The 23,250-nt window shown below is 37.6% G+C and overlaps 2 protein-coding genes across 3 annotated transcripts; one reads left to right on the forward strand and one right to left on the reverse strand.

The window, feature by feature from the left end:
* Nucleotides 1-368: 368 nt before the first annotated feature.
* On the forward strand, nt 369-10,177 carry eif3jb (eukaryotic translation initiation factor 3, subunit Jb). Its single transcript, XM_052561249.1, has 8 exons — nt 369-506; nt 595-686; nt 7,699-7,765; nt 7,932-8,023; nt 8,136-8,250; nt 8,329-8,529; nt 8,714-8,787; nt 8,984-10,177. Exons 1-8 carry the CDS (start codon nt 485-487, stop codon nt 9,116-9,118), a joined length of 798 nt encoding a protein of 265 aa, XP_052417209.1. The 5' UTR covers nt 369-484; the 3' UTR covers nt 9,119-10,177.
* Nucleotides 10,131-17,204, reverse strand: cilp (cartilage intermediate layer protein, nucleotide pyrophosphohydrolase). Of its 2 annotated transcripts, none has more exons than XM_052561248.1 (9): nt 16,955-17,204; nt 16,026-16,173; nt 15,476-15,538; nt 15,104-15,373; nt 14,686-14,850; nt 14,207-14,521; nt 13,568-13,676; nt 13,130-13,287; nt 10,131-13,014 (listed from the first exon to the last, which is right to left on the reverse strand). In XM_052561248.1, the coding sequence occupies exons 2-9, from the start codon at nt 16,090-16,092 to the stop codon at nt 10,658-10,660; spliced, it is 3,504 nt and encodes a 1,167-aa protein (XP_052417208.1). In that variant the 5' UTR covers nt 16,093-16,173; nt 16,955-17,204; the 3' UTR covers nt 10,131-10,657. The 2 variants fall into 2 exon arrangements, with proteins under 2 accessions (XP_052417208.1, XP_052417207.1); XM_052561247.1 differs by having other exon boundaries at nt 14,686-14,862; nt 16,955-17,203.
* Between the last annotated feature and the right edge of the window lie 6,046 nt (nt 17,205-23,250).

Below are 23,250 nucleotides of genomic sequence, written 5' to 3' on the forward strand. Positions count from 1 at the left end.
GTTGAAAAACGTTTGTCTAGTAGTGTACATTGAAAGGGTTTGATTGTGAATTTTTATTTTTCTTTCATTTGTAAATTCACTCATGTATTTATTCTGGCTTCTAATGTAACTATCTATATGCTCTAATACTTCATGTTGCTTGCAGTCAGACTGTATTTTAATTTTGTATTGTTGTGCATAAACCAGTGCATATATCCTTGGAAATAAAGTATTACAAGAAACATTATAAGGGGACTTATAATTATAAAACAACAACAACAACAACAATTATTATTGCTAAGTCTAATGATAAAAAAATATGATGATTATTGTTATTATAAATATGAAATAATGTGCAACAGTAATGGCTCGTGCTCTTTTGCGCCACACGGGGGCGTTGAGTCCTGTATCCCGTCAGCATGAAGACAGACGGATCAGAATCAGATCAGAGCAGTGCACATGCTTTCTATCAGCTACTACTTTAACTAACTTACACTTAGCCAAGATGGCGGATTCCGACGACTGGGGTAAGGATTACTTCCATATTTTAGATTCAAGTGTGTGACAGAATGTCGGTCAAGGTTTTAACAACCGTATCATTTTGTTTTTCGAAAGACGCTGATAACTTCGATCCGAGCGAGCCGATCCGAGCTGTCGCCGGGAGGCTGGATAGATGGGAAGGCGAGGACGAGGAGGAAGACGTGAAGGTAGCATGCTGATGGCCATGTTATCAAAACTTTATCACTAAAGAGTCTCAGACCTTTTAATTCGTTCTTATCGCGTGATATGTGGCTAAAGGTATCAACGCTAATATGGACGACCGTGCAGTATTTTTTAGCAGTTTTGATAGCCTTCAGTGGACACGTTTTTTTTTTAGGGATTCCCCAGCTGTATCCAGTTGCGTGTTCATAGTTTACTAGTACTACTGTTACACTGACAGTTTCTGTGTTTACGTCAGCAAACGTCCCATCTTCCAGCTTGACGGATCTGTTATCTGACAGTTTCTCTTTTAGCAATAATAAGCTGCCAATACTTTACAGATTAATCAAACTAATATAGCAGGTGTGACAGCACATCGATTACATCATGTGAGTGTCATTCGTTGAAATTTATTGACTTGATATGAAACCAGTTTCGACAGCGAGCAAGGAACAGCCAATGTGGAGCTTCTTTAGTAGCTTTTTCATTTGTTTTATTGGTTAATTGTAACGTTACTGACTCCGTTTGAAAATACGCTGCTCGTCCTAGTTATTACAACTGTTTCTGCTACTTTAGCTTGTAATGTAATGTAACGTTAATGTGCTAGCGTAGTTAGCAAAGAATGTGGTACGCCTCACTCGACAATTTGCAAACAAGGTTTAGTGAATGTCAAAAGTTTTAAAACTCATTTATTTTTATTTTTTGACTGGTTTGAATTCCACACCTTAACAGTCGCTGTCATATGGATGCTGTATTTTTGCCCGGCAGCCAGTGTTGCCAGATTGGACTAAAGATTTCCAGCCCAACTACAGTTTAAAACCCGCCCATTTAAAAAAATACCAGCCCAAAATACATACTGTTATTAAAACTGTTATAGAATAAAACACACAATTTGTTTTTCTTATTAAACAACCAGACTAACAAATCGCATATCGGAGAGCACGAGGCTCTCCCCAACTATATCCAGTGCATCTTTATCTTATAGCATCTTTTTTTAAATATATATATATATATATATATATATATATATATATATATATATATATATATAAATGATAATTTTAATAAAACACAAGGTCTACATCGGAAACCTCAGAAGGGGACAACATTTTTTAATGTTCTTGTGCTACAGTTCTTTTCTAATAGGCCAATTCTCATATCATTTCATTATACTTTTCTTTTTGTTTTAGTAGGCTACTTATAAATTTGTGCTTAATTACCAACTAATTATTTTTTTATATTATCATTATTAAAATTATTATTATTATTTAACTTGACCATTGGGCGAATCAACATGAACTCTCGTTTTTTCCTTCTTTTAATTTTAAATAAAATAATGACTGAATGATACACTGAATCGGCATCAGCTATTACGTTTCATAAATGATCAAACATCAGAATTGTACATCAAAATAAAACTGTAGGCTAATAGCATAAACACGCTTACCTTTAAATACGAAGTTAACGATAATCCCCGCAGAACTGATGAAAACGTCTTTATTATAGAACAATTCTAGAACTATTTAATGATAGGACCAACTTTGTACAGTCACAACCAGTTTGATCAATAGATTGTTGAGTCAAATCTCTCCAGCAACTGCCTGGGAGGTTTGAATGTTGCCGAAGTAAGCCCATTTCTGACCAGGCCAGTGCGCACATCCATGATGCTGGAGAGTAAAGGTAGTCCCATGCGATTCCTAGTGTCATCTTTTAAAAGCGAGACGAGGGAAAATGCCCGCTCAACATGGGCATTGGAAACAGGCAGAACAAGAAGTCTTATGACACCTTGTGCCAATTCCTGGAAACACTTGTGCCCCCCTGCATCTTTAAACTCTTCGACTTCGAGCCAAAACTTGTCAATGTCCTGATCACAAAAAAACACAAATCGCGCTGTGCACCAAGTATAAAAACGTTTACTGTGTCAGTGGGAGCAGCAGGGCAGTGTCCGATCAAAGATGACCAAAAGCGCCGTGAAATTAGAATCGCTGCTTACATTGCTTGTCACAGTTCAATAAATGCGGTGGACGATTTGTCAGACATTTTGAAAGATGAGATGGGAACATTCCAAATGCACCGTACAAAGTGTACATCCATCATCAAATCAGTCCTCGCGCCACACTTCAGAGAAGAACTTGTGAACCATATCTAATTTAAACATCATCCTACATTATATAATTTATTTTATAGTTAGTTTTCATAAAAAAATAAATAAAGAATACTGTTTATAGTCAAAAATAAAAACCCGCCTGTTGCATTAAAAACCAGCCCAAATTTTAAAGACCCGCCCAATGCATTTTTTTCCGGTCGGACGTGACCAAAAGGAGCCCAATTGGGCGGGAACCCGCCCAATCTGGCAACACTGCCGGCAGCAGCAGCTGGTAGAGTTCCTGTTGACGTCATGACGCGTGTCTTGTTGACGCGCAGATCTAGAATTCTCTCACGCGCCCTCCTCTTTTGGAAATGAGAGAAAGATCATGCACAGCATGAGCTCCTGAACTTTCTAGAGCTTCTTGCTTCTAATATGAGGTAAACCAGAGATTAAAAACATAAAATTAATAAAAGATGGGATTAGGAACATGTTCACTCTATATAAATATAAATATATATATATATATATATATATATATATATATATATATATATATATATATATATATATATATATATTGTAGCAAAATGTTTTGCTAGAAATTAGGAGAAAATCTCACCATGCCAACACCAGCAATGGGGACTGGAGATCACATAATTTCCTACCTCCCATCTGAGAGGAGCAGACAACAACACTATCTCAAAACACAGAATGACTCTGTCAGTATCAATGTGGAATATTCAAGGCTTGAATTCAGAAGCCTTTGGGCTAAAGAGTTCAAACAAAGAATTCCAGAAGAGCTTCAAGGAGATGGATATTATAATTCTACAGGAGACATGGAGCAGGGCAGCAACCATCACCCACTGCCCACCCAACTATAGAGAAAGTGTCCTACCGTCACAAAAACTCAACACATTCTGACAAGGAAGAGACTAATAATCTGGTATATTAAATTCCCTCAACCACATGAATGCAATTTCTACTACGGTCTTAAAATCCCCAAGGAACTGCTTCCATCCATAAAATATATATTCCTGTGTGCCAGATACATCTTGCCATCAGAGTCCCTCTACTACAGCGAAGACATGTTTTCCACATTGGAGGAAGAGACAAGCCACTTCCAGGCCCAGGGAAATGTGCTCATCTGTGGGGACCTGAACGCAAGAACAGGACTACAGCTGGACTTCACCAACGCACAAGGGAGCAAATATATCAACAACAAACTGACTATTATTAATAACACATTTTCTCATATCCACAGAAATATCCATGATCATATAGTAAATAAGAATGGGAAAAACCTCCAGCAGCTCTGGCGAAGCCTGGGTCTGAATATCATCAACGGTAGGTTACGAGGAGACACTTGAGGGAGATTCACATTTTGCTCACCTCTTGGGAATAACACAGTTGATTATATGATAACAGACATAGATCCTTCATCTCTTAGATCATTCACTGTTAGAGAACTAACCCCTCTGTCTGATCACAGTCAAATCACTGTGTATCTCAAAAAGACAGAAAATAACACTAACACAAAGCCCAGTAAGCTGTACAACATCTGAAAACCATACAGATGGGCTGAAAACAGTGATTATCAGAAAAGCATTTAGCAGCCAAAAAATACAGGCTCTGGTAGATAACTTTCTAAATAACACCTACGCTCACACTAATGAAGGTGTGAATCTTGCGGTCAAAAATATAAATTACATATTTGAAAATTCAGCAAAACAATACAAATAAAAAATAAAAAAAAATGGGTAAAAGATCAAATACCCAAAAATTGGTTTGATCAAGGCTGCCAAAAAATGGAAAATATTGTCAAATCAGAAACACAGAGATCCAAATAATCCAGAGATCCACCTTCTTTACAGTGAAACACCTAAACAAAACAAACATACACTCAGATATTTGGTTATCCAAAATGGAGAAATATGGGAAAGTAATTTCAAAACATTGTTTAATAAAGTACAAACAGACACAAACTGTAACTGTAAAAAAAAAAAAAAAAAAAAAAAAAAATTAGCATTCAAAGATGACCAAAACCCATTACATTTCCCAAGAACTGATAAAGAACTTAAAGAAAAAAATCTAAAACCTCATTAAAGAATCTGGACCTGATGGTATATTAAACAAAATGATAAAACACACAGGCAGTAAATTCCAATTGGTCATTTTAAAACTATTCAAAGTGGTTCTGAGTGTAGACATTCCTTCCCTGACACCTGGAATCAAGGCTTGATAACACCAATCTTTAAAAATAGAGATCAAATTGATCCTAACAGCTACAGAGGCATCTGTCTGAGCAGAAACCTGGGACAGAAATTCTGTAGCATAATAAATGCTCAACTATTAGATTTCATCACCGCACACAATGTACTGAGCAGAAGTCAAATCGGATATTCACCAAATTACCGTACACCTGATCACATCTATACTTCACATACTCTAATTGAAAAATGTTAACCAAGATAAAGATAAAATATATGCATGCTTTGACTTAAAAAATTAATAAATCAATAAAAGCTTTTAACTCAATTTGGCACCAATGATTATTTTACAAACTTATTGAAAGTGGCATAGGAGGTTAAACCTATGACCATATCAAAGCAATGTACACTAAAGTGTAATGTCGGGTAAAAACAGCACCAAATGTACAAGGTATCTTTCTCAGGAGCGTGGAGTAAGACGGCTGCTGTTTAAGCCTAATGTTGTTTAACATTTAAATAAATGAACTGGCAAGCAGTCTGGAGCAATCTACTTCCCCCTGGCCTCACCCTACACAACTCACAGGTCAAATGCCTGCTGTATGCAGATGATCTGGTTCTGCTGTCTCCCTCTCAGCATGGTTTACAGCTGAACCTGGACCTGCTAGAGCAGTACTGCCAGCTCTGGGCCCTCACAGTCAACCTGAATAAATCCAAAATTATGATATTTCAGAAAAGATTCAGATCCCAGGGAACACAACACACGTTTATGTTTACTAACCAGATTACATACACATCACACTACAACAACCTGGGTTTGAAAATCACATCCACAGGAAACTTGAATCATGCTGTGAAAGAACTGACAGATAAAGCATGTAGGGCGTTCTATGCCATAAAACGGAGAAATAATAATATGTCCTATAGAAATTACTATTAGAATTTTGCTGAAAATATTAGAATCAGTAATTGAGCCCATAGCCCTCTATGTGGGGTGTGGGGTCCACTGACAAATCCAAATCAAGATATCACCAAATGGGGAAAAACATCCAATTGAGACCCTGCATGCAGAACTCTGTAAAAATGTATTACACGTGCACCAGCAAACAACATATAACGCATGCAGGGCAGAATTAGGCAAATATTCTCTAATCATAAAGATACAAAAAAAGAGCAATTAAATTCTGGAAACATCTGAAAGTGACCCCCAATCATATCATTATAAAGCACTGCAACACCAAGAGATGAGCAAAGAAAACAAGCCCCTCCCTCAGCTGATCCAGAGCTTCAGTCCTGATGCTTCACTAACATCTACTGATGCTCTGAATCACAACATCAGAATCAATCAGATTACTGCACAAATCAAATAGAACTACATCACTCATTGGCAAACCCCAAACACAACAATAGAGTTAAATGCATTGATATTCAGATAAGAAACTGAGAAGCACGTTGACCAGATAAAGACTCAGCAGACACAAGCTGATGATAAAGACAGGCAGGCACAGAAAAACATGGCTGCCACCGGAGCAGAGATTGTGTTCACACTGTGATTTGAATGTGATAGAAACAAAACTGCACTTCTTAACAGAACGCTCCAAATCCACAGATATACGGACAGTGTTTTATGATAAAATACAGCAGATCAATCAGACATTTAAAACTCTTTGAAACCAGGAGAAACTGCCGTATCTTGTTAGGAGAACACAAGAACTGCTTTGTGTTTGCTGCTCAATAAGTGTCTGCCTGTCACGATAGAAGAGAAAACACTCAATCTGCCATGATCTGATGTTTCCAGCACATGTAGATTATTTTATTATTACTCTGTTGCAATATTTAGATGTATATTTTTCTTCTGTAAATCCGTCTAATCCCTTATTTTATTTTATTTCTAGTTTACATTAGTAATTCATTTTGCTCTATATTTTTAATACTTTTTATATATTACTATTATTATTATTATTTTTTTATTTATTTATTTTTCTGTTAATAGATATGTGCACTATTTGTAAGCAGCCCAGCTGCAGTTGCTTTGGCAATACAAATGTATAGTTTTTGTCATGCCAATAAAGCATAATTAAATTAAAATTGAAATTCTGTGTGTGTGTGTACTGGTATATATGGTTTATGAGGACACGTGTATATAATGGCATGGGTACTACTACGTAAACATGGTTTATGAGGACACTTCCTGTGTCCCCATAAAACAAAATGCTTTAAAAAAAAAAAAAAAATGTTTAAATTGCCAGTAGTTTTCTGTAAGGGGTAGGTGTAGGATGATAGAAAATACAGTTTGTACAGTATAAAATCCATTACGCCTATGGTGAACGCCTATGGTGAGTCCCAAATGCTGCAAGCAGGTTTGTGTTATTGTCATATATGCAAGTTATTTTGTTTGAAAGGCAGCTCTGGAAAAAAAAACTCCCCTAATGAACCCACTAACCTGGGCTTCAAGAGTTCAAAAAACTTTTCTGGAATGACAGACGAAAACCTGTAAATGTCACTCGGGAAATTTCTAAATGATTGTTTATGTGTTTTCAAATCTTTTAAAATTAGTTTTATTTTAAATTGCTTCATAACCATTTCTGCCAGTTCACTCACTGTTCAGTTCAACCATTCACTGTTAACAAAGGAATTTATGAAAAACAGTCATTTATAATCTTTTATAATCAAGTTTATAATGTTTGTTTTATTAGTTTACATATGATAACCATCCATTTTCTTTAGGATAACTGGGATGATGAGGAGGAAGAGAAAAAGGAAGAAGAGAAGAAAGTTGAACAGAAAAAAGCAGGTATTGTTCTCTGTTGAGTGGGCAGATTTTACAGTGTAGACATGTTGTAGGCAGAGCATATTTGTAAAACTTGCCAGCATGTCTGTCTTTGGGGTGTGTGTTGTTTTATTACTGTTTTTCTTTAAAGTGGAAAGTACTCTTATGGTTTGTTTTACATTTCTTATAGAGGTGAAACCCCCTGAGAAGAAAAAAATAACTGATAAAATAAAAGAAAAAGAAAATTTGCAAAAGAAAAAACAAGATGAGTTGAGAAAGAAAGTAAGAAAAATATTATTACTTCTATAATTACTCATTAATGGATTCATCCTTTTCTTTCTAGTTACTTACTAGTTTTAACCATTTAACATTTGATTTTGAATCATGTGAATAGATGGACAAAACAGCAAAAAGTAAGACTCTATCACCAGAGGAGCAGCATGCAGAGGAGCTGCGACTGAAAAAACTGCAGGAGGAGGCAGACATGGAATTGGCCCGTGAGTCGTTTGGTAAGAACTGCACCATATGTGAGGTCTTCCAAGTCCAAATTTTAACAGTTAATCACTGAACAATCCCTCTGATTTCAGGTGTTGATCCTGCAGCTGCAAATGCCTCTACTACTGTTATCACAACAAACAATGCCTCCGGAATTGAAGCCATGTGCCCTTCATCCAAAGATGACTTTGTTGCATTTGAAAAATTACTGAAAGATAAGATAACACAGTTTGAAAAATCAGTGCATTATTCCAGCTTTTTGGAGTCACTGTTTCGAGAGCTTTGTATTTCATGTAAGTTAATGTAAATATTATTTTTTATTTGTATGTGGATATTTGTCCTTTTTTTATGCAAATGCAAATTAGTAATGCAAATTACTGTTATTTCCCCAGCTTTTTAGATTATATGGTAGATCTCTTAAACATAAAACCTTGCATGTCTTTAGACTAATGTTGTAATATTTACCCCTCTGTGCAGTGGAAGTAGATGACCTGAAAAAAATAAGTAATTCTTTATCTGTTCTGCTCATTGAAAAACAAAGGCAAGAAAAGGTGAGTTGATTTTGCTCCGTTTTAGAGGAACTTCTCAAAACCTCTTTTGAGTGCAAATAAGTTGATTCATACTTAGTTGAGGATCTTATTTACAGGCACAGACACGCTTGTTATTTATACCAATTCTGTATTGTTCATTATAATCAAAATATCAACAGCAAAATACTGTATATTCATTTGTTCCTGTTATTTACAGGAAAAGAAGGCAAATAAGAAAAAGAAGAAAGGTGTACTCCCTGGTGGTGGATTGAAAGCAAACATTAAAGATGACTTTGGTGATTATGGTGGTTTTGACGACGGATATGGCAATGATTATGATGACTTCATGTGACGAAGGTTGATCGTCCCCCTTCCCATTCCCTCTCTGCCCAGATGCCCTTGCAGACATGCCACATAACAATTTCATGCTTCTCAGTGCCTTCTTGGACACTGAACAATGTGTCAACCCTTTGCTTGGTTCCAGTGGTGACAGATTCCTCATAAAGCTGCTATCAGCGCATGACACCTCAGCGGCAAATGGGGGAAAAGTACATTTATTCAGATGGCCTTTGAAATCTCAGTTTTATTTCGAAAACAGTGTATGATGAGGGACATTTTTAATGGAGGTGTTTCCTCTGATTGGCTTAAATAAGCATTTCAATGCCTTCTAGAAAACATGCAGACAATATCTTTTTTGTTTTCCTTGAAAATGACTTCTGTTTATAAACTGTGTGATTTCAGTTACACAGAAGTAAATGTGATGCTCTATGCAAATTAATTTCTTCTAACAATGTCCTTATTGAAAATATGGTTGTACTTTTCTTGCATATTTATGCACAGTTGGAAACTGTTTTCCAGATGTGAACAATTCAACATTTAAAATAATAGGACTTTGTCAGTGCTTTGAGTCAACACTACATAATGAACAGAGGAGGCACACTGACTAAATGAAAGAATGGAAACAATGAAAGTAAAACAAAACTGAATCCAAGCATCATCTTGAATCTATTGACACTGCTTTCATATGAATGCAGAACAGACTACTTATGATGCAGTGGTTTCTCTGCCAAAGTATATTTTGAATTAACTCAGTATTGCTGCACATTTGATCGATTAATGATGTTCCGTCGTGTTGCTCATATGACAATATATGATGGGGTTTAATCATCACTAGTTGAAGCAACAGATCCATGGGGTTTGTGCTTTTGTGTGACCCATTGTTACTACACCGTAAGCTTCTACAGGCGTGAATGAAGTAAAATGAAATGCAAACTTGTTATTGGCAAAAAATATTTATAAAACAGCTTGCAGGATTTTCTCATACATAGTTAAATTTGGGCAATGATAACAAAGACACAAAGGCATTGTTTTTTTAAAGCTCTAATTTAATAAACTCATTGGACTAAAGGAATCACTTGGTATTTTTGTAAAGGGTTTGGACAACTTCAGTTTTTTAATTAATGAGTTATAAATGGCATACATGTTTATTTGAGTGGAAATGTGACGTTCTACTGCCTTGTTTTTGATAACCTGAAGTATGCAATAAATATTTGAGTATTTACAGTTTCAAGTAGTAAAATATTTACCACAGTACAAGTCAATAGAAAATATAAAAATATGGTGATTTTTAGTTAGGTTTTGGTAGGCTTTTAATAAAGCACTCTAATCTTCACTGTAATATTTGAGTTGCAATTCATGAAATCTGTAATATTGTTTGCCAGTTGTTTTATCAAAAATACTAAACTGTTTGGGACTTTGCCCCAGCCATGTTCAAATACAACCTTAATTTACTTATTCTGTCAAGTTTTAAAATGGCTTAAATCCAGTAACTGGGTAAAACATGAGCGCAGCCCCCATAGGGAATGGTCTTGTCTTTTAACTTTTTGGAATATCAACCAATGGTCTGGGCACGTGTGTAGGAATTACGAGTACTCCTCCTCCTACTATTTCGGGGCACTGTTGAATCAACTCTCTGCCTCCGGTTTCCTCTTGACGGCCGTGCACTTCCAGCTGTGGCCTGACCCAGTGAATTCTGTATCTGTTGGAACATACTTTGCCTAGTGACCTCTTTATCACCACAGGTGAATGTTAATGCCACTCCTTCGTTGCTCTTCATGACTCGAGAGGTGCCATCTGAAGTACCATCAAAGCAACGGCCAAGCGCAATTTCTTTGGCTGTCCGCGGATCTTGGTCAGTCACTGTATATATACCATAGTTGTGGCCCAGTGGGTCTAGAGGTGCAAGCATAGTGAACTCATTTGTGTCATTGTTGACAGCCAGTGGAAGGTGGTTCACCAAGTATTCCTGTAGCATGCTGTTTACACTGTCTCGCTTACAGCTGCCCTGAGGCATTACTTTCACAAGAGTCCGATCCACTCGGTCTTGGTCATACAGCATCCCACTGCACTTGAACTCCAGACACACTGCTGAAACAGTTGATTGGTCCATGTCTCGGATGCTTCTTGTGTCACGAATGCCATACAGTTGGCCAACAGTTTTAGGATGGGTACCTCCCATATTGCGAGACCGAACGTTGAGCTCATGGAGACTGTTAAGTTTTACTTTAATGTAGCAAGCCCTGTATTCCATGGGTTTTGGCCACCAACTCAAATAGTCTTCAGTCCAGCTCATGGGGTCATCCTCATTAAAAGGCACTGTGTTGTAATCGTACCGATCTCCTTCAACTCTTGAGAAACGGAAGTGAGCTGCACTGAATGGAGCTTCCTCACACTCTTTAAGTTTGTCAAATGAATAAACTGGACCATTGGCTTCCTCAGCCACGTTTGACCGGGGTTTGGCCACATTGATGCTGAATGCTGTCTTTTTTATTCTGGGATCATCGTGGTCCGTGCGTCTGTAGTTTAGTTTATTCAGATAGGGTTGTGGAACGCCAATGGTGTTAGGATTCAACTTTGGAGAGGATGCTACTGCATCTAGCTCTTCTCCGCCCAGGTTGGCCATGATGTAGGCTGAATATGCATCTGATTTCTGTTCATCACAGAAGGCTGGAAGACATGCACCATTTGGGCCAGTGATGACGCTATCAAATCTACCCCAAGCCCGAGGGTTGGTTGAAAACCCTGGCGTGGGCTCCATATTTATTAAAGTCATCACGACTCCTTCACTTTGCTCACTAGGCATGTACCGTTCACTACGAAAAGCCCTCACTTTCACATAACATCTCCTGTTCTCAGGTACATCTAAGTTAAACAGCCGTCTCTCACGGATTTCCATGTTACCTATGAGGAAGGTCCTCTCCTCTCGTTTCCCCCTTTGTTTCTTCTCAGCATGGAACTGGCCCTCCTCCTCCCATAAACCTGTATCAGGATTAAGGGACCATAATTTCATGGTCTTCAAGTGCTCGGGCATCTTCACTTGTGCTGCATCGAGACGCACTTTCACTTCTCCGGCATTGAGCGACTCACCTCCTTCTTCATCCCTGAAGTCCACAGAGAACATTCCATAGGTTCTCAAGGGCATAGTGTCACCTTCATCACCAATGAAGTTGAGATCACTTTGGGCAGCTGCTGCTGTTGATACATCCCTGGGGTCGAGGAAAGTCACACTGGCCTTGACATTTCCCATGAACACCTCTCCATTTTCTTTATAGAATGCATTTGGAGGGATCTCGATCTCAGCAATGGGATCCTGACCTTCTAACTCACCTAGATCTAGCTTATTAGTCTCTCTTGAGCTAATAATCACAGCTGGCTTTTTCCTCAACAGCTTGATCTCGTAAAACACAGCTCCACCTTTTGGATTGAATGGTAGCACTTTTGTGGTATTCACAAACTTCTGCATGTTGTCTACAAAGGTGAGGACCAGACGCTCTGTATTTGTTGGTACCTGGATAGAGAATGTGCCTTTGTATCCGGTTCGACTTATTCTTGTGCCATCCATGTAGATGTGTCCAAACCTCATGGGCTCACCAGTGTCTGCTGCGATAGCACGTCCACGAACAATAGCCTTTGTGTCCACACATGTTTTACAACCACACTGAGTCACTACCATGATGGGCAACTGATATCCCTGACATGTAATCTCTTTCTCCTCCATGTTTGAAATTCCACAGCAATAGGAAACTGAGTCTTTGCATCTGATGCCATTATCCAGCTTCCCTGTGCATGTAGATGTTGGGCATCTCCCCACATCATAGTAGATAGAGTTGGTCTCATTTTGAATGCAGTCATGTGGTAGTCGAATCAAATGGGAATAAGGCTTAGGGTTGCATGATGGTGCTTTTTGACCTTAACATAGAAATGGATAGAAAACATATAAATATCAAACTGAGACCAGACTACATGTAAAGTATTATAGGTTAATATGAAATATATGTAGTTAAAAGAGTATGACAGGGCACACCAATAACTGTGAGGGTGGCTGCCTTAGATTTGATTGCTCCGTTCTCATTACTGGCTCTGCAGTAGTATTCTCCTATATGGTCCAAACTGACATTCCTCAAAACCAGTGTCTCGTCATATTGATATTGACTCCTGTCCAGCAGAGTACCGTTGTGGAACCTGAAGATAGATAATAGCGATTGTCAAAGTTTTTCTCACATTTAGGATAATTGTTGCCAATTATCCTAAATGTGGATGAAGAAATGAATTGGTTTGTCTGAACTGTCCTTTTTATGTATGTATTTATTTTAACACTTTATTCAAGGAGCATAACACATGAGGGCTTTGACTTTCGAATGTCTTTGTCATTTTTTTCCTCATTTAATACCATCAGAAAAAAAATTCCTTGTAATTTGCCGAAATTTCATAGTGAACATACATTTTTTATCTGAAAGCTTACCATTCATACTGGTTTGGTTCAGGTGTCCCATCAACCTTACAACAGAAGGCAGCTGTCTGTCCTTCCCTTCTGGCCTTGCTCTCAGGGTTTTTCAACACATACAGTTTTTCTGAGGAACACATTGATATTGCATTAGACTTTGTACATCCATTTTAATGCTTTTAAACTTAAATGTTTTAGTTCAACTTAAATGTCCTGTGACATTGTATTACTATTTTTCACCAACACTATAAAGCTAGCTAACATTAATGAGGATTCATTGAAATTGTCAAAATGATTTTTGATAGTATTGGAAGCATCAATACAAATGTTTTACATTGTATGCCACTGTTTCCCAGCAAAATTTCTGGGTTTACATCATACAGTAGCTATATACTTAAATTATTTTTTTTGTAAAGAGAAATTATTTTAGTAAAAAAATAAAATTATTTTAAAAAATTCTAATGCATAAAATAGATAATTCTTTTGAAGTCGAGCCATCAAAAACGTAAGCCCTGACTTATATATTCTTGACCCCTGAAATGAATTTAACTTTTAAACTGATCTTCAGAAAGGCTTTTTCCGATAGTATTCTAATGCTTATACAGATTCACACAGTTCATAGGTCAAATGGATTCAAGGTCTTTAAAGAAGCATTACTTGCTCTCTCTAGCTTCAAAAGGAGAACGGAGGTGCGTTCAGTGCTCAAGGGAACAGTGACTTGGAGTGGAGCATGGTTTTTTAGCTTGATCATTAGCGTTGTGTTGGCATCAGGGCAGATTCCAGGGACTTGAAAATGGCCATTGTGATCAGTTACAGTGAAGAATTTGGGCCTAGGACCAGCACGGAGGATGGCAGCTCCAGGTGCAGGGAGACCCCCGGCACTTCGTACTGATCCTAAAACTGTATGATCCTGGCACATACAGCCATCGCACTCATCATTTACCTTGCCCATCACACAGTGCAGTTCACAGCCTAAGAAAAAGAAGAAACAGAGATATTTCAACAAATGTAAGTTAAGCTGAATAAATTATTTTGGTTTGGTTTTGACTAAATATGGATGACAATAAAGATTATTTGAAATTTTAACTGACAAGACATTATCATTTTAAAACTGTAGGAAACAGTAGATGCATTACGTGGGCAAGGTGGCCCTTGGCATGACCTGGCTTCGACAGTTTGGCCATTGCATTGTTTGAAATTGGATTTGCAGCTTCTAGAGCGATGCTGTATTGCAACCTGATCACACTGTGATGGACACAGACTCCAGTCTGACCATGGACCCCATATCACTTCTTCAACATCTGAAACAATTTCTGAATGGTGAGAGATAGAGAGATTCTGCTAAATATCTAGGGTGTCATCAGAAATCAAAATCACAATGTTAACTCATGGTAAATTAAAAATAATACATTTGTGAAAAATAATTTCTGTATAACATCAACAAATCCTCATTAAACATATTTAATTTGCATATTTAATCAGAAAAAATTTATACAATAGCACTGAGCTGATGGAATGGAAACATCATTTGTCTTTTACAGCTCATTTACTTACCTTTAGGACACAGGAAACGTACAGCATAGTTTGAGCAGTTTCTCCCAAAATGCTGTTCATCATTGACACACCAGAAACCCACAGCTGGGTCAGCATGTACTCTTTCCCCAGTGCTGCGAGCTGGGATCCACTCAGTAGTACGTGCCTCTAGAGCTCGAGGAACCTCACAAACACGAGCTCGATAATAAAAACGAATGGCATTCAGCTTCTCATAGTCTCCTTTCCCTCCAGGGTGATCTACATTGAACCATGTGGTCCACTCATAATTATCTGCGGAAAATTTTGAGAGGAGTTTTGAGTTTTAAGTAACAGTTTGACTCACTTTTAAAAATATTTTATTGATTATGTATTTTCAGAATAATACCAACCTACCTTCATTATGGTACACAGCTGGGTTTGGTCTCAATGATGTCCCCATGATGCTTCTCCATGTCCCTAATAAGGAAAGTAAATTAGTTTCTTCATATAGTTTTACAATGATGCAAGCCACTGATGGGTTTTACATGAGGTAAAAAATAAAATAAAGTACATTATAGGTTATTTAGGGCTCTTTATCATAGTTTTTTTTTTTTTAGTTTTTTTGTCTTTAAGATTACTTCAGAGAGAGATTTCCGCTAGTTGTTCACACACAGAGTAGAACCAATTGCTAGCAGGTGGCCTTCTGCTGCTGGCTCGCAAAACACCTCAGCTTCTGGATATACTGGGAACACTAGAACAATGTTGCCTTCAGTAATGGGTTTGCTGAAGAGCGGTTTGGGGGTTGGGGTATTGGAAGAGTCATGTTTCTAAGAGCCAGCTGTCAATATCCTGTTTAAATCTTTCAGCCTCTCCCATGAGCAATGACATGCAATAACTCTTAGCAATAATTTGCATTAACAATTCATTGTGAAATGTGCTGATTAAAATTCAAATGCAAACAAACCTTGAGAAAAGGTTTTTGTTATTCCCAACAGAAGCAGAAGAAAGGTCCAGGTTGAGAGACAGCCCATCTTTGCTCCTGTTAATGACCTCCAGCCTCAGATAAAGGGGTTCTGCCCTCTCACACACTGAGAATAGTCCTGCCACAGATACTGTGCCGATCAGATATAAATATGAAGACGATTAGTAAATTGCACACAGGGAAATGGACCATATTTTTTTCATTTCAATAACTCATACAGGAAATTCCCATATCCCTGTTTAACTAGTTATGCACTCATTTCAACCTTTCAAAAATGACCTGAGAAGAATTCTAAAATTAGTTTACCTAAAAAGTTATATTTTAAAGAAATCGCTGAAAATGAACAGAATCTTTGAAAACGCACACCGGAACAAAGACAAGCTGCTGAGAAAGAGCTTAAGTACTTAGAATTTTAGCTGCTCTCAAATATCACATCTGTGCGAGCCATCACTGCGTGTCAAGGGAATGCACAAATGTTTTTACCTCTAGCCAAAAAGACCGAAGTACACATTCCATATGCACATACAATTATATTTTCAATGCAGTCAGTTTTAACGGTTGCTGTCTGTATTCACATTTATTTTAAAAGACCAGGCTCAATATGACTACTTCAATACAAAAAATACTACAAAATGCAACAGCTCTTCAACTAAAACTTGAAGCATTGTTTTAATGTCACAATCAGTCTATGAGGTATTATATTACAAACTGATATATAGATAAATATCATTTGTACACGTGAAGCATAGCAAAAAACATGAACAGGTAATTTTGCTCAGAAATCAGTATGATAAATACAAAATCTACAACATTTCTTGCTACAGAAAACAATTTAGCAACCATCAGTGTCTGAATCCAAATCCACAAAATGAGCATAAAATAAAAAAAAGATAAAAAGCTTGAGACCTTACCAAAGGTTTCTTGTGAAATTGAAAGCTTTTGTACTCCTGCTTGTTTCTGTGGTATATTTACAGAGCAGCTGCTAAATAGTTGGAATGAGGAGGAGAGAGAGTGAATGTGAAGTCCACGTCTGTGTCCGGTACTTATATAGCTCAGCCCAGAGCCATAGGGTCGGCTCTCTGCCATGAAACAACAGCATGGGTTCGACACCATCTACCGCTCCTGTACAGTGGACTGCATTGCTGGTTTTCAGTCACAACAATAATCTCAAAGAAAGAGAAGAATATCTTTTGTTAAATATTTGGGGAATGAAAAAAATGGATCCTGTGACAATTTATTCAGATAAGGTTGTACAAAAGTAGACACACAATAAGAAGATTTTTTTCTTTCTTTCTTTTTTCTTCTTTTTCCATAATGATTCATAGTTGTGTCAGCTCTGTGGTGAGATATTCGTTGCTGGGAGTATGTTTAGTTATGCAATGTTCACAAGAAAGCCATTCAAGAATGAAATCCATGTATTTCAAACACATGAAAGCCATTATGTGACTATTTCTTAAACACATTAGAATGCTCTTTCCCATCTGTCCCTCTGAATGTGTTGATAAACAATATGAATGATTTGTAACACACGAGAGCCAACAGCAATACACTGTGGCTTTTCAGTCATGATGTCAGAATCTGCAGAACAAATCTACTGTATCAGCAGAACATAAACCTGTGTGATTAAAATCTGTAAAGAATAACAGATCCTAGGGTCAATGGGAAGTCAGATCAAAACAGGTCTAAAATAGTGAAATATGGAAGAACAGGTCTTGTATTAGATACAAAAAAAGTGTTACTTGGACTGATGCCCTTTAAGATCTAACGTTCATATAACTGACCTACTCAACTGAAATCAGTAAAGCAGCTGCAGACTTTGAACAGAGTAATTCAAAACAGCTGTGATTAGTTTCAGTCCAGCGGTCCAGTTGAAATTCAGTATTTAATAAGTGCTTCCTGTGAAGGAGCTTTACATGCTTCAGTGCATTTTTCTAGAGCTACAGTATAAGAGATTTAAGATATATAACAGAATGGCATTTGATAACATTCATTTGAAGTCCAATGGTCTGCCAAAAAAATCTAGTTATTGGTGTCATTTTTATGGAACTTTACTCTAAAGACAAAAAAAAGACATTTTAACTCACTGTCCTAAAATCTAGGGGTCATTTTTTAAGAAATGTTCTTCATTGTCTATATGTGGAGCATTCTGGGATACCGTTGACATGATGACTTAGTTGTTGGAAACTGGAGAACGAGAAACACCAGATGTTCTGGGACTTAGAGCATATTCTAAAAATATGTTCATCTGCATCCCTTAAAATTCAAACGACCTTCATTAACATGTCTCTTAATTTTAATAAGGAAAAGCAAAATGCATGGAAGGGCAATGTGGAGCTAAGTAACTCTGAAAAAGACATCGCAATTCTATGGCAAGTGCTCTTGTATTTTTCTGTCTGTAGAATTATTCCAATAGCTGTATTTGTTTAAGACATTTCAACAGTGCTGGTGTTGTTTTGCTAAATTTCAGAATGGCTATGATTGGGCTACAGATAATCACAAGCATCCTGATATCCAGTTCTACAGCAGGCCAAACACAAACAGAGTCATACAGTGGGCAATTCCTTTTTATGGGCAACGTTTAAGCCCAGCACGCACGAATGTAAAAGTAGACCGCATCAATAATATCTTACCTCAGGTTTTCTGGACACTCAGTGTCGCATAAGCCTCCTGTTTTAGGGCAGTTTGTTGGAGTGTGAGGTCATTAGAACAGTATAAACACAGGAAGTATAGATGAGATACCAGTTTTCACAAAGGTAAATTCAGTAAGAATTGAGACAATATTATTATTTTCTTGGAGATAGAAGTACACTGTTGGTTAGAGGTTCTTCTTGTACCCTACTCATATAATTTACACACACACAAACACACTCTTTTCCTTTCATTGTGTACTAAATGAACTGTGGTACTATAGTAGTGGAGTGATTCCAGATGTTAATACCATGGCTCTGAATGATTACCATGCACTACGATGCTCCAAGATGCTTTAAAAAATACCATGGTACCACCATGTTCATGCAACCCCCCCCCCCCCACCCAAAAAAACACCTGTTAAATAACCGTACTGCACTGTAAACTTTTGTGAGGTTTCTTTAAAGAGGACTGCTGTTCTCTCTAATTGAGCAGGACAGGGCCTGTAGGGTGGGCTCTCAGAGACACACTGGAAATACAAACAAAAACAGACAAACACACAAGGTTTGCCAGTTGCCTAGCAACAAGCAAAGACTCAAGACAAGTGATGGCACACATCAGGACCTCAGTAAGGAACACGTGGTTTGCAGGTGTCTAGTGGTTTGACGCTGGAGGAAAATAAAGTTTCTGTAGTCTGGGTAAAGTTTGCTTCATCATTTCTCTTTAGACTGCACTCTTCTGGTAGCAAGTGCAATGTTTCCGGTCAAACAGATTTTAGAATTAGTGTTGTGCAAGGTCTCTGTGGCCATCCAAGCATGACTAATCTTGACCAGCAGATACAAGTAATGGAAACTGAATCATACAGAGATAGTGTGCTGGGATTCTTGACTTAATGACTACACCAGTGAAAGTATGCAGAGCAGCTTCTGGTAGGGTCATTAAGGGGCCTGGACCCCAGGAAGAGCACGTTTACCTCTTTCCTCTTGCCATTCTGAATGATACACACATTCCCTGAAGTGGCTAAAAGCATTACACATGATTCACTCTGAGAGGTAAATCAGATGTGGCTGAGCATGTTGATCAAGAACATATGAAACAGATTTGATGGACATTGTCTTGTGTCTTTTTTTGAGTTTAAGTTAAGTAGCACTGATATTCAAGTAAGAGTTTTGTACCAGACTTGCTTGGGAGTGTTTGAAATATTCCCGAGATCAGACACATTGCCATATAAACATTTAAAGATCATGTTCAACGTTTACACACAAGCATATTACCTGAGGCTTTCAGCATGAAGCTGCCCTGCAGCTATAAAACACAAAGACATGCAGAATGGTCCATGAGATTGAAAACATGTGGGAGACCTGCAAGATGGATGAGATGTGCTTTGGCCATGCTGAGGAGTTGAAATCTTCCAACTTTCTAACGTCCATTTGTTTATTCTGACTCAGTCTCTCTTACCCTCAAAAGTCAAAAAAGAATACTTCAAGGAAAATATGCTTTAAATATTCCTGTCTTCACATAAGGGAATAAAATTATACAACTCAATTGGTTTGAAGAGTCAGGGGGTGCCTTTTGAACTACCTTTTGAATTGTGGTCCAAGAATATGTCATTTTGTGAACATCAGTATGCATCAGTGTTCCCAGTTAATGGCAGATGAATTTCCATGACTTTTCAATAACCTTTCCATCATGTTATTGCTGGACAAAAAAATAAATAAAAAAATCATGTTTATTCAGGCAAGTTGACTAATGAATAATTAAGAATATTTAGCAAAACGATTCCTCGCAAAAAAGAAGAAAAACAATCCATAACACATACATTTCCAAAGCTTGCAAGAAGATTTTACTCTGTACAAAAGCAATGCAATTTTCAAATTCCATGATATTTCCATAAGTGTGGAAACCCTGAAAAATTAGGTTTTGGGAAATTTTAATAAACCCTGTCAAGTTCAATACACTCACACAAGTTCACTCTGCAGTTTGAACAAGTGAAGAAAAGAATTCGAAACTAAATGAGCAATAAAATGTTGCTGTTTGTAACACTTCTTCTTCTCATGTTTAATACTATAAGAATGAAGGCAGTGTTCCAAGACAGAACAATAGCGACAAATGTTTTGAGAAGAAATGCCAATGTAAGAAACATAAAACCTCTGTTGATAAACAGCCTTCATGAAAAATGTCAAGATGTGTGAATGAAAAATGAAGAGCTGTTGATAGCTGTCTGGTCCTTTTTCAGGACTTTTTTTTTTTTTTGTTAGTTTACGAAATGCTCTTTTGTGATGTGATTTAAAAGATGTGTTGAAATATGTGATTTGAATTTCTCTTTTTGCACATTTCCAGCACTGTTGATGGCTGTTTTCGGGCCATGAAAATCCTTAGAAGATGTGTTTATGCTGCTGGTCTGTTTAGTCACAGCACCATTCTCAAACACTGCTAACAGTGGCCACAAATCTGCTCACATCCTCTGGATTTCTGCATGAGGATAAGGACATTCTGCACTTTCACATTTATCATGGGAAAAGAAGTAAGAAAAGCCAGACTTTCTGGAGTCCAAGATTTTTGGTAAATAATGCAATGTGTGCGTGTGTGTGTGGGTGTGTGTGTGTAAGTGAAAGTGAGTGAGATAGAAACACAGAGAGGGGGAGAAGAGAGGAACACCAAACAGTGTGAAGGGTCTGGTGAGTCAGTCTGTCTCTTGCCAAACTTAAAGTGACCCTCTTAAGATGTGGCTGTTACAATCACATTTTGAGAGTGTTTTTCACAAACAGATTACATCACTGTCTGGGAGCTCCAGGCCATTCTGCTTCCTTCTTTTCCTGTGTTCACCTTATCAAAACACAACAACCTGGAAAAAGAACACTGAGAGTGAGACGCATGAAAGAAAGAAAAAAAGACAAGAAAGCCTCTAGGCCTCCAGGAGGTAAACATCTGTTTCTCATTCTCGATTAATGTTTGGGCTTCTGAACTAAAACAACTTCAGGCTGCTTTTAAAAACTGTTTCACCAGTCTCGCTACAACACTGACATTCTCTCAAGACCTTATTAGTAAAATTCATTGACTTGATGAAAAAGTCTCAGTATCGACTGACAAATATTGTAATGGGTCATTTATTAGCATCCACCACATTAATCCTGTTTAATTTCTCTATCAACTTTCTAGAAGTTTCGAAAGCCGCAACATAGTCTATCCCAAAGCCCTCAAGTAATTTTTGGCAGTGTGCAACAGAGTTACATCTGAAACCTTATGTGTTTACGATTTAGCCTCTTGACTAAGTCCATGCTCATCTCTCACATTAAGACCAGATGTACAAATGAAGCCTACTGCATGCTCCATGGATCTTGTTCTCCACAGCCTCATAAAAACTTACTGGAACCTATTCTTCCTTGTGCTCTGTCCATAAAATCTATCAGCCTAATAAACACCATTGTTTCAGCATTGTTCATCACTCTGGTGATGGTATTATCTCAGTTCTGAGGATACTGTACACCGGAAAAAGTGAAATCACAATAAAAAAAAAATTTACAGTATAAAAACCCTTACGACTATTCCCATAAAACATTGATACACAACGTGTGTGTTTGAGCAAAATGAGAAAAGAGGAGACTTGAATGTTTAATGTTCAGTCATGTTGGGATTTAGAACTGTTTCAATTAAACTGAAAAATTTGGCTGTGACAAATTAGTGTAAATGAAAATCTTCCCCTGATCCCCTCTGTCAAAACAAGTCATGTCTCAAACAAAAAGATACAAACAAACTCTGGCATATCTAAATTGGTCAAAAGACATGTGAGAGCTGATTTCTTCATTGCTTGACTGCCTGCCCGTTGAGGTCTGCACACTAGCTATCATTCATCCCTGTCTTGCCTGTAGTCTGTCCAATTTCCACAACACTGTGGCTGTGGCAAAAACCTCCTTGAACCAGGTCACAGCAAGCAGAGCTAGATAATCATGAGGACAATACACAAATAAAGTGTCAAAAACATAAAATAGGTTCAAACAACTGATGGAGGCAAGATACAACAATGACAAAGAGAAAAGAAACTTTCCATATTCATTTTGTGTCCGAGCTGTAATGTTTTTATGCATATAGTTGGTGTTGTTTTTAGAACAGTGATTTTAATCTGACCTTGTCAAAAACACTGCTCAACTTTTCCTGCATTGAAATAAAATCCACAAAAAAAACTGTCCAGAGCAGGTGCTGAAAGGGTTCTTTTTTAGGCAGGGGATTTTAATACAGCACAATTTATTCTCATAATGGTCTGTGTAATTGGGGTGAAAGGTGGGATTAGAGTGCTTGGCAAAGTATGCCTCTATGTCAGTTAAAATTGAAGGGCCCTATCATTTGCTCCTATATATAAATGGACACATATATGCAAACAGACACGTATTCACAAACAGAGCCCTGTAAAATCCATCAGAGCCAGTGAAATCCCCAAGATTTCCTCCTCCACAGAACAGAGACACACACACACATTAACACATACCTCCTTCCTCTGGAGAGGATATCCAAGAACAAAGAAAACCACAAGCCTCAGTACAGAACCAACTGTGTAACATGACTGGTCCAAACATTTCTCATG

The sequence above is a fragment of the Carassius gibelio genome, chromosome B7 (assembly GCF_023724105.1).
Source record: "Carassius gibelio isolate Cgi1373 ecotype wild population from Czech Republic chromosome B7, carGib1.2-hapl.c, whole genome shotgun sequence".
NCBI lineage: Eukaryota > Metazoa > Chordata > Actinopteri > Cypriniformes > Cyprinidae > Carassius > Carassius gibelio.

Coding starts and splice junctions, on each gene's coding strand:
- eif3jb (XM_052561249.1), top strand. CDS start 485: ATGGCGGATTCCGACGACTGGG. Junction 8,530..8,713: donor TCGAGAGCTTTGTATTTCAT/GTAAGTTAATGT, acceptor CCCTCTGTGCAG/TGGAAGTAGATGACCTGAAA. Junction 8,788..8,983: donor AAAAACAAAGGCAAGAAAAG/GTGAGTTGATTT, acceptor TGTTATTTACAG/GAAAAGAAGGCAAATAAGAA.
- cilp (XM_052561247.1), bottom strand. CDS start 16,092: ATGGGCTGTCTCTCAACCTGGACCTTTCTTCTGCTTCTGTTGGGAATA. Junction 15,374..15,475: donor AGCTGTGTACCATAATGAAG/GTAGGTTGGTAT, acceptor AATTTTCCGCAG/ATAATTATGAGTGGACCACA. Junction 13,015..13,129: donor AGCCACCCTCACAGTTATTG/GTGTGCCCTGTC, acceptor TTCTATGTTAAG/GTCAAAAAGCACCATCATGC.